The sequence below is a fragment of the Canis lupus genome, chromosome 38, assembly GCF_003254725.2.
Source record: "Canis lupus dingo isolate Sandy chromosome 38, ASM325472v2, whole genome shotgun sequence".
NCBI classification, from domain to species: domain Eukaryota; kingdom Metazoa; phylum Chordata; class Mammalia; order Carnivora; family Canidae; genus Canis; species Canis lupus.
Window position 1 is genome coordinate 11,497,035 of NC_064280.1, and position 12,011 is coordinate 11,509,045.

The 12,011-nt window shown below is 39.8% G+C and overlaps 1 protein-coding gene across 3 annotated transcripts in view; it reads left to right on the plus strand.

Moving 5' to 3' along the window:
• Positions 1 to 277: 277 nt before the first annotated feature.
• The window catches only part of KCTD3 (potassium channel tetramerization domain containing 3), a 55,096-nt gene continuing 43,362 nt past the window's right edge, over positions 278 to 12,011 (plus strand). Inside the window, exons 1-5 of one of the 3 annotated variants that reach the window (XM_025421011.3) lie at positions 278 to 433; positions 4,735 to 4,788; positions 5,044 to 5,089; positions 7,132 to 7,205; positions 11,700 to 11,758. In XM_025421011.3, the coding sequence (XP_025276796.3) occupies positions 351 to 433; positions 4,735 to 4,788; positions 5,044 to 5,089; positions 7,132 to 7,205; positions 11,700 to 11,758 (316 nt within the window). In that variant the 5' untranslated portion in view covers positions 278 to 350. Of the gene's footprint in view, positions 434 to 1,402; positions 1,982 to 4,734; positions 4,789 to 5,043; positions 5,090 to 7,131; positions 7,206 to 11,699; positions 11,759 to 12,011 lie in introns of those variants that run through there. The other 2 variants (XM_025421010.3, XM_025421012.3) reach the window with 2 other exon arrangements.

Below are 12,011 nucleotides of genomic sequence, written 5' to 3' on the forward strand. Positions count from 1 at the left end.
GGCGGCTGCCGAGCGCTAGGACAGGCCCGCGCCGGCCCTGCGGCCTGGAGGCCGGGAGAGGCGGAGGCCGGGCCGCCCCCCGGCGCCGCGGGAGCGGAGGGGACCAGGCGGCCGCCCGGGAGCTCGGCCCCGCCGCCGCGAAGGTGGGGGAGGCCCCGCGCCCCTCCCGCCCTCCGGCCGCCGCCGCCGCCGCCCCGCTGGCCCTGCCGCCCCCGCCCCCGCCGCCGCCGCCGCCGCCCCCGCCGCCGCCTCGGGCTCCCGCCGCCGCCGCCGCCGCCGCCGCCGCCGCCTCGGGCCCCACGGCCCCGGCCGGGGAGGGCGGGCGGCGTGCGCGGCCGGAGCCGCCGGAGATGGCGGGAGGGCACTGCGGCAGCTTCGCCGCGGCGGCGGCCGGCAGCGCCGAGATCGTGCAGCTGAACGTGGGGGGGACCAGGTGAGTCGGCGGGGAGGGCCGCGGGGCCGCTGCGGGGGGCGGGGACGGCTGTCGGGGGGACCCGGTGTCGGGGGGGAACCGGGTGTCGGGGGGGTCCCGGTGTCGGGGGGGAACCGGTGTCGGGGGGGAACCGGTGTCGGGGGGACCGGGTGTCGGGGGGGGACCCGATGTCGGGGGGGGAACCGGGTGTCGTGGGGGGAACCGGGTGTCGGGGGGGAACCGGGTGTCGTGGGGGTCCCGGTGTCGGGGGGGAACCGGTGTCGGGGGGACCGGGTGTCGGGGGGGGACCCGATGTCGGGGGGGGAACCGGGTGTCGGGGGGGAACCGGTGTCGGGGGGACCGGGTGTCGGGGGGGACCCGATGTCGGGGGGGGAACCGGGTGTCGTGGGGGTCCTGGTGTCTGGGGGGAACCGGTGTCGGGGGGGAACCGGTGTCGGGGGGAACCGGTGTCGGGGGGGACCGGGTGTCGGGGGGAACTGGGTGTCCGGGGGGACGGGGACGAGCGTAGGTGGGAGGCGAGCGGGTGGGGCAGGCGGGGGCGCGGGGCGGAGCGGAGGTCGGTGCCCCGGGAGGGGAGGGGCGAGGGGGCGGGGGCGCCGGGGCCGCCCTCCTCGGACGCCAGCCCTGCCCCCCGCCGCCTCGTTCCAGGCGCTCAGGCTCGGGCACGGGAGCGAGCGTACTTGGGCGCGCTCTGCGGAAGCCCGGCCTTGTGGCTTGGCCCTTGCGCCGCAGCCTGCCGCCGCCTCGGTGCCCCCTGAGGCGGGAGCGCGGGGTCGGGTGCTCAGGGTCTGCGCGCGGGGCCTTGAAGCGCGGGTCGGGAGCTGCGGTTGCGGCGGTTGCGGGGGTTGGCCCTGCGCGGCCTGGCGCGCACGTGGCCCCCTCCCCTCCTCCTCCTCCTCCTCCTCTCCCGGCCTTCGGCTCCCTGCCTCTGCCTTTTATTGAGCTCGGGGGGCGGGGGGGGGGGGGGTCAGTTTTTGTGGATTCGCTATGGTTTATGACTCACCCTTCTCAGAAATGGGACTTTGCCAGCTCTGTTGGAAGGAAGGGGTTGGTGAGGCTCAAGCTTGGTAGGAGACGAACGACGAGGTCCTTCCAGAATATCCCTGGGTTTCGACACCCAAGACCTGACCAGTATTTTTTTAAACGCGGAACAGCAGCAGTGTGAGCCGGAGGCATAAGATGTGTCGGGTTTTAATCCTAAACATTCAGTCATTTTCTAAGTGTGCTAGAGAATGCAATGCAAGAAACAGTAATTCTTCATCCCTTCCTGTTCTTTCTTTTCCCGAGCACCGGGAAGCACAACTGCTTAGCAGTGTAAGATGGGATACCCATCTTCTGAAGGTCTATGGCTCCCGATGTAGGAAATGGACTTTTCCCCCCCTAAAATCACATGACATTTTTGCAGGTTTGGTAATTTCTGGATGCAAAGAATGGAATAACCCACAAGAGCTGGCGTTCAGTGTTTGTTAATGCTGAGGAGCAGCACTATAGCCCCTTAAAATCCCTGCACACAGCCCTAATTTCCGTAGATTGCTGCAATCTTTTCAGGTATTTTAAAGGACATACACCATTATGATAAAAATTAAATGTATTATTATTTACTGTATATTGAGAGTGGGTGGTTTAATAATGAGTGAATTCCTGTTAATGACTGTAGAATTCATTTTATACTTTTAAATCCTAAAAGGCAGCCATCTTGGAGCTGGAACATTTTATTTTCTTTTACTGTGTATGGAACTTGATGGTAACAGGTTCTAAGTTTCCTAAGTGATGATATTAGCAAAGAATACAAAATAAGGTGAACGTATTATTAGATTGAACAATTTAGAAGACATGAATGTTGTTAGGAATGAGAAATAAAACCACAGACTTTAAATTTGCTAGGATAACATAGTTTATAAAAAAAAGTAATGACATGGCCTTTACAAAAAATAGAACGTAGGACTCCCTGTATGCTGAGGATATTTTCTTGAGTTACTTTGAATCATATACTCTTGGAGTGTTTTAGAGCTGGAAGGGATCCAGAAGTCATCTCTGTGTTGTGCAAAACATATTAACACAGTCACTTAAACCATTGTAAAGAAAAAAAAAAGATCCTGATTTCATTGTCATTAAAGTTGAGCAATTGCCGCTGGGAGAACCACCTGTGGCATAGAATGGACGCAGGCTCTGGGGTGATAGAGTAAAACTCAGGAGAGTATATTGTGAGCAGAGAAGCATATGCTACAGGGTAAGGTCTTTCCCCTCACCCACTCCAAGAGAGGAAGGATATGAAATTGGAAATACTCGAATTATAAAAATGAGCAATTTTTTTTTATGATTTATTTAATGCTTTGTGAGTGATTCAGGAAGCGGAGGAGATGAGATTGCATTTAGGATTGACATTGTTTACAAAAAAAAAAACACTAAAGAAGTGAAAGAAACCTAATATGACTCTATTTGTGATTAATTCTGTTATGAATGAGTATGATTTGAAGCCTCACGAGAAAGGTTTGGGACCAGCTAGTGGGGGACTTAGAGACAAAGGACTTTGGAATCATGCAGATATGTGGGTACCAGTTCCCAGGCTTAAACTCTAACTAGCTCAGCATCCTAGGACAAGTTATTTTTTAGTGCTTAGTTTTCATAAGATGTAAATGACAATAATAACACCAATCTTATAGGATTGATCAAGGAATTTGAAGTAATGAGAAATGCAAGGGTTGATGGCATGGTAACATTGCAGAATAAATAATTTTAATTAGATTGCTTCCAAGTTAGAGGCAAATGGCAAGAGTCTAAATGTGGATATGCTAATGTTTTTAGTGACATTTTTGCTGAGAACAGATTGGACATCGCCCTTTACTTGGCCCACTGTGGGTATGTGATAAAAAACATTAGAAGAGGCTTTCATATATGTTGCAGAAAATTATGCTTATCATATGTGATTTTAAACATCATTTTTATAAAGTCATACTTGGAACTTAGTTTTGAAGATCTGTGAGTTTTTTTTTGTTTTTGTTTTTCCCCATTTGCCGCCTTCTTGTTTGAATAAAGAAAAAATTGGTGTGGGTGAAGATCTAGTGGCTCTGCCCAGAGATTTCAGATTACTAAACCTACCCAAACTGCTGATTATAATTGAAATTGCTAATAAACTGTAAGCAGACCTGTGTAATTTTCTAAGTAACACAAAATTTGAGTTATCTGGCAAACAATTTGCTGAACAGTCAGTAAACATGAAAGATCACAAATTATAATGACTTTATTTGGAAATTAATTTGTTAGCTTTCAGAATACAGGGTTTTTGTTTTGTTTTGTTTTTTGTTTTTGCAGTGGATCCTTGTATCCTTCAGTTTGCCATTTACTGGACTTGCTTTTATTTATTTGGCCAAGTCCGTTTACCTTGGCTAGTTGTAATCTGTTCCTCATTTTTTAAGATTCTGCTAAAATATGCACTTGGGAAAATTTGCTATGGTTTCTTGAATACTTAGATCCTTTCTTAATTGCTTAATGGGTTGAGACTGCTTTAAAACAGTCATATAATGCTAGATAATGAATGTGGAGAAAAACAAGTCTTTTAGGCTCTCTGTGTGAGGACACAGGGTGATGGCAACAGAGAGTAAAATAATGCATAGGTTGTCTGTCACCTAGTCTGTGATAAAAGTCCCCTCCAGAATTGGTGGTAATAAGACAATTTGGACTTGATCAAATGGCAGTTAACCTCAGAACAATGAGTTATTTACTGAGCAGTTTTTGAAGGAATGAATGCAGTAAAAGCTCAAAAAGCTACTATAGGATAGAATATTTGGAAAAGCCATTAAGGAGAAGGGAAAACCTGAGTGGTATCAAGAAAATAGATGGAATTTGGACATGAAGAGGTTGCTCAAGTGGAGATAAAGATACTGAAATGGTAGTAAGCATGAACTGTCTGGGGTATTGAAGTACTATCTTATTAGATGAGAAAACATTCATGTGGAAGAGATGAAATGGGATCTGAGGATAATTTTGAATGTCATGTTGAGAAGTTTGGACTTGTTGTGATGGGCTTATTGTTGATTTTTCACCAGATAGCCATGCTGGAAAGTAGTGTTTTAAGAAGCGTTATTTGTCAGTGAGTTAGTTATTTGATTTCGTTGAGAGCTCTTTGAATAATCTTAACTCTGAATTGAAAGTGGCAAAATTTTAAAATAATAAATATACATAATTGATATAGCTATAGCTGTGCAACAACTTGTAATTTATTAGTCGGCATATTAAAGCAGGTTAATGAACACTGAAATTTCAAATCCTCATTTATAATACCAGATAATTTTTAATTGCAGATTTAGTACCTCAAGACAAACTCTTATGTGGATTCCAGATTCTTTTTTTTCCAGGTATTTCATATATTTAATACCATTTTTTAAGAACTTGATCATTAAAATGATAAAAATTTCCTTTTTCTAGTTAAATTAATGTTTTTATTTCTTGAATAAAAAATCTTAGCTCTTAGAATTTAAAATTTTTTATTTTCCTTTGGAGATAGGATGATTCATTTGTGTTGGTCTTTGATTGTTGATACAGAATTAGTGCATTTTTTATTCATACTCAGACTGTAGAACTAACTCTGGCTTATTGTTCATGTCTTTTAGTTTGCTGAGTGGAAGAATTTCAACACTTCGAGATGAAACTGGTGCTGTGAGTATAAGATGTTGATATATGTTCCTAAATTGAATCAACTAATGCTTATAATGCTTGACCCTTATTGTATAGTGACTCTAAGAAAACAGATAGGAAAACTAATCTTTTAATAACCACTAAATGAAAGTGACATATATACTTAAAAAGTGTTTCTTGTAGTATATAGTTCTTCTGTAATTAATAGAAGAGAACTCTAAGTGGAAGTTATATAGCATTTTAATTATTTATGATTAGATTTAAGGATATGAGCTTACATTGTCAGGAAATACTTTTAATCAGTAATTAAAACTTTAGCAATAAATAGATGAATGAATATAAATACTAAAATATTTTGATTATTGAATTAGAATGGTAAGATATTGTAAATTAGTAAACCCTACGATTTCTTTATTTTGGAGAATAATCTTAAGAATTTGTGCAGCTATGGAGAAATGAGGGAAAGAAAGAACTATTAGGTTTTACTACAAAAATATTGGCTTATGAATGTAAAAAGCAGTTATGCTGCGTGCAACATTGAATGTAAATGGCTAGTACTCTCAAAACCAAAAAAAAAAAAGATCTTTCTGTTTGGAGGCAACAAACTAGCCAAAGGTATTTATTTGCTGTCATGGGATCTGGAGATGAAATAAGGCAGCAAAAACAAGTATGTCCATATGAGATTATAAAAAAGCCATCAGTAGTAAGATCTCCACTGATCTGTGGTGCTTCTCCAACCTCTTATTCTAATAAAAACAAAAGCAAGAATTTATGAAGCTAGAACAGCCTCATTCATTGTATAAATGTAATCATAGTATAAAAAGAGCTTTACTATTAAGCTGTCATTCCCCTATCTAATTGACTAACCTAAGCTTTAAAAAGTGTTCAGTTTTATGGTTCAGATTTTTATAATTGATTCAAAATAGTGTTAGTATACGTTCCTGAAGAAAATTATCAATTATATATTTCATATTTTCTAAAGCACTTTATTTTCTTGGTATGTATTCTATGGTTTTAATGAATTTTTTAAAAGATTTTATTTATTCATGAGAGACACAGAGAGAGAGAGAGAGGAAAGAGAGGCAGAGACACAGGCAGAGGGAGAAGCAGGCTCCATTCAGGGACCCTGACATGGGACTCTATCCTGGGTCTCCAGGACCACGCCCTGGGCTGAAGGCGGCACTAAACCACTGAGCCACCCGGCACCCCTCTTTTACAGTTGCCCAAGAAACCCAAGAAATGTTTTTTTGTTATCTCCCATCCCTACCTAGCTCTTGAGGAAATTGAGATAATGGGATGTAAAAGTGTTATGAGAATAATATTCTTTTCCAATTTTTTTTTTAAGATTTTTTATTTTTTTTATTTTTTTTATTTGAGAGAATGAAAGTGAGAGCTGGGAGAGAGGCGGGGGCAGAGGGAAAAGGAGAAGCAGACTCCCTGCTGAACAGGGAGCCCAGCCTGATGGGAGGCTCGATCTCAGGACCCTGAGATCATGATCTGAGCTAAAAACAGACCCATAACTGACTGAGTCACTCAGGCACCCCTCTTTTACAGTTTTTACAGCAATGTGCAATATTGTCTTTGCTTGATTACCACTGTGTGTATTATAAAAGTACATTGTTGTTCTAATGATTCACATATGAATCACAAATTATATAAGTCACAATCACTGTCACCAATACTTAATGATAACATAAGGAGTTATTTATGATGTTCTGGAAGTATTTACTGAATTCTAGTATATTTCAGATAAAAATTTTCCCTCAGGTGTCACTCTTACCAAAGATATCAATAATAGATGCCATTTTTCCTACAAATTACACTATTATCAATATACTAAGAGGTTTTTGGGGTGGGGAGCTAATACTGCATTGAATGCATACAGTTAAAACTGCATTCCAGCTTTAGAAACATTCAAATTTAAGAGTGGAATCAAGTAAATATAGTATTTAAATAATTCAGTATTTGTTCCCTACAGTTGTGTTACACATATTAAAGTTAAATTTATAATTTGCAAAAAGAACAATGCCTTAAAAACAAATAAAACAATTCTTTATTTCCAGATATTTATTGATCGAGATCCAGCAGCATTTGCACCCATTTTAAATTTTCTTCGGACAAAAGAACTAGACTTACGGTAAGAAATGCATTCTTTTAGAGTAAATTCTTAGTGATGTGGTTTTAGTATATTTTGTGAAGAGAAAGCCCGAAAGCCCCCAGGTTATTTTTGCTTGAAAGTTACCTCAGAATTAAACTCCCAGATAGAGGCCACCATCTTCTCTTCCTCTAGACTACTGTCAACAGCTTCCTAAACACTTTCCTGCCTTCATTCCTCCTTTCCTCTAATTCATTTTCCACACTGTAGCCAAAATAATTTTCTAAAAGTATAAATCTTATCTGGTTGCTACTCTGCTTAAAACTCCTTTTTAGTATGTGCTTGGATTAACGGCTAGGGATTTGGGACTTTGTTGTTCCTTAAGGCTCTCTATCATCTTGCGCCTGCGTAATTTCTCTTGCTCGCTTTTATTGTTTCACCGCTTTCTGGTCTTGGCTTAATCCTGACTTCTTCAGTGATCTTTGTTGTGTCCACCTGATACAGGTCTTCATGGCTACCTGTCCTGCCACTACTACAGCATTCCTTACATATATTCCATTTTCATTAGTCTCTCTTCTTTTTGACTGTAAATTCCAACACAGCAAGCATTGTACTCTCTATTTCCAGGATCTAACGTGGGTTTTTGTAGATAAATCAATGACCACTTAAGTAATTTCTTTAACTTTGCTGTAGTCTGTATTCCTACCAAGAATTTACAGTCTAATTTGTTTTTTATTGTTCTTTTATTCAGTATATTCCCAGTGAACTTTTACTGAGGATCTCTTTATACTTTTATACATAGAGTTTTTAAAATTCTAATTGTTTAGGGGTGCCTGTTTGGCTCAGTCGGTAGAACATGTGACTCTTTGATCTCAGGGTTGTGAGTTCGAGTCCCACATTGGGTGTAGAGATTACTTAAAAATAAAATCTTTTTAAAAAATTGAAAAAAAACCTGTTTATTTGACCTGCTTCTCTATAATACTGTATAATTTTTGGCTTTCATTCACTGGAATTTGAGCTCCTTAAAGGTGACGATAATTTTTTAGTCTGGTTTGTTTCCTGTGATTTTTCCAGTGTTAAAATAGTACATATAGTAGCTTTTCAATAGGTATTTATTGAATGAATAAAATATAAAGTAGTTAATTGGAGCTTTTGTTTTTTTCTTGATGGAGACAGCAAATAAGTTACCTACTACTTCTTGAGTAAAGTTATTTTGACACATAGCATTTGATCAAAGAAGCCTAACTTTACTTCTAGTCAGTATCCTAGTTGACTGATACACAATTTAGATTATTCAGGAAAGCAGAATTAGCTAGAAGTAAAAATATTTGTATTTATTGAGTGCTCTACTTATAAGTTGTTGCCTTATTTTATTTAAAGAAGCCTAGCAAATTAAAATTTTCTGAGTAGTACCTTTTTTTTTTTTTTTTTTTAAGATTTTATTTATTCATGAGACACACAGAGAGGCAGACACACAGGCAGGAGGAGAAGCAGGCTCCATTCAGGGAGCCCGACGACGTGGGACTCAATCCCAGGTCTCCAGGATCACACCCTGGGCCGTAGGCGGCGCTAAACCGCTGAGCCACCAGCAGTACCTTTCAAAAGAAGATAGGAAAGAATTTTAAAAATCCTGTGTTTTGGGCAGCCCGGGTGGCTTAGCGGTTTAGCACCGCCTACGGCCCAGGGCTTGATCCTGGAGACCTGGGATTGAGTCCCATGTTGTCGGGCTCCCTGAATGGAGCCTGCTTCTCCCTCTGCCTGTGTCTCTGCCTCTCTTTCTCTCTCCCTCTCTGTCTCTCTCATAAATAAATAAAATCTTAAAAAAAAAAAAATACTGTGTTTTAATTCTCTGCCTGCCATCAAATTCTTGTGTTGCCCTTATCACACTGTGTATAACTTACCATATTTGTTTTCTTGTCCTCCTCAGGAGACTGGAGTTTCTCAAGAACTATTGTGTCCTGAGCTACCTTGTAATTAGCCAGTACTATTGTACTGTTAACACAAATGGTTTTGAAACAGAATAAGAAAGTTGTAACTGTTTTTGTGTTAAACCAGTCCCAACCAATTTGACAAATAAAAGCAATTTAATATTGCAGTTGCATGTGTTTATTAAACACAGGGAATTTTTTCTCTCTTTTTGAAGACCTTTTTTTAGAAGAGTTTTAGGTTTACAGCAAAATTGAGAGTAAGATATAGAGATCTCCCATGTATCTCCAGCTCCCACACATGCATAGCCTCCCCCGTTATCGACATCACTCACTGGAATGGATTTTTTTTTTTTTTTTTAACCAAAGATGAACCTATAGTGACACATCATAAACCACCCAAAGCTCATAGTTTACATGATAGTTAACTCAAGGTGTTGTGCATTCTGTGAGTTTAGACAACTGTGAAATGACCCATGTCCATCATTTTATTACTGTACTACCCTAAATATCTTTTGTGCTGTGCCCGTTGATTCCCACTCCATGCAACCATTGATCTTTTTTACTATCTCCATAATTTTGCCTTTTCTGGAATGTCATATACAGGGAATAATATAGAGTATGGGCTTTTCAGATTGTTTTTTCTTTCACTGATACCACATTGTTTTGATTACTATAGCTTTATGGTAAATCTTGTAGTTGAATATTGGCAGTCCTCCAACTTTATTCTCCTATTGAGTCTTGACTCCATAGAAATTTTTTTTTTGAGATTTTATTTATCTATTTGACAGAGAGAGAGCACAAGCAGGGGGAATGGCAGAGGGAAGGTGAGAAGAAGCATGTTCCCCGATGAGCAGGGAGCCCTATAAGGCACTTGATCCAGGACCCTGGGATCATGACCTGGGTTGAAGGCGATGCTTACCCATCCGAGCCACCCAGGTGCCCTCCATATAAACTTTAAAATCAGTTTATCATTATCTATAAAATAACTTGCTAGAATTTTGACTAGGATTTAATTGAATTTTAGATGAAGCTGGGAGGAACTGACGTCTTAATAATACTGAGTAATCCAACCCTTGAATATGGAATACCTTTCCATTTACTTGGTTCTTTGATTTTGTTCATTAGCGTTATGTAGGTTGCTTCATATAGATCTTACATATTTTTGTTAGATTTATACCTAAGTATTTTAATTTCTTTTTGGTGCTAATGTAAATGGTATTGTTTTCTTAATTTTAAATTACATTGTTCATTATTGGTACATAGCAATTGACTTTTTTATACTAACCTTGTATCCTGCAACCTTACTATAATCATTTATTAGTTCCAGGAGATGTTTGTCTGTTCTTTTGGGTTTTCACCATAGATAATCATGTCATCTGTGAATAACAGTTGTGTCTTCCTTTCTAATCTGTGTACCTTTATTTCAGTTTTCTTGCTTTATGGCATTGTTGAGAATTTTTGCACAGTGTTCATGAGAGATACTACTAGTCTATAGTTTTCTTGTAATGTCTTTGATTTTGGTATTACGAAAATGCCGACCTCATAAAATGAGTTAGGAAGTATTCCTTTGTTTCTTTCTTCTGAAAGAGATTATAGAGAATTGGTATGATTTCTTCCTTAAATGTTTGGTAGAATTCACTAGTGAATGCTTCTGGGCCTGTTGCTTTCCATTTTGGAAGATTATTAATTATTGATTCATTTCCTTTATTAGATATAGGTTTATTCATATTGTCTCATTTCTTGTGTGAGTTTTAGCAAATTGTATCTTTAAAGGAATTGGTCCATTCCATCTAGGTTATTAAATTTATAAAAACAGATTTGTTCATATTATTTCTTTGTTGTCCTTTTAATTTCCATGAGATTTGTAGTAATACCCACTCTAATTTCTGCCCAGGCAATATTTTTTAAGTAAGGACAGATTATAACTGAAACCTAAAATTAATCATTAGTATTGTAAACTCTTAATTTCTTTTTACTTAATATTTTCATATTGTTTACCTGTACTATAGCATCTGATTAGCCTAGCCCTTTTTAAGGCTAGTCTTTTTCCCCCTACTTTTGCTTTATATTTTGCTTTTATTTCTGTTCTAATGAGGAGTCATTGATAGGAATTTCTTAGTTCAACAAATATTTATTACATAATTAATTGTGAACAAGCACTGTGCAAGGTATACAAAAATAGAAGTAGATTGTGCTTGTAGGGAGCTTTATAGTATAACTGGGAAGTTTAAAATATGTATAGAAATAATTATGAAAATTGAAAAGCAGTTAATGCCATACAAGAATGGCTTCTACTCTTGGTTGTTTTATTAGATACTTCTTGATAATTTACTTGTACTAATCCTTTGAAGCCCTAATCTCTCAGTCACCCAATTCACCTACATAGGAATGATTTTTAAGTGAGGAAATATTTTTGTTGGCATGAATTTTTTTTTTTTTAGGCTTTTTAAAATGACAAAGATTTTAAGAGAAAAGTAAATTTTAAAACCTTACGACTTTGTTCACATTAAGAACCTAGTACTTTTTCCTTCTGCTTCAGATGATAAACTAAGTTGCTGGTGCTAGAGGATATATATCATTTATTTGTTTTTGTTTTTGTTTTTTATAGGGGAGTAAGTATTAATGTTCTCAGACATGAAGCAGAATTTTATGGAATCACTCCACTAGGTATGTGTTGTCTGATAGTTTGTATTTATGATTTGGCCTTTCGCATAGCAAACTTGCCTCCTGAAATGGATTTTATACCAGGTCCTATTTTTGGATGGATGAGTTCAGTGTGCTTCTTACATTTTGTGGTTTCTCATAGTAAATAGATGTCAACTGATTTAAGATTTAACTTAAACATTTTCTTTTCTTTCCTTACCCTCTCAAACTAGAGACAATAAAAATGGAGTACTATTTTTCTGTTTGCATGTACTCT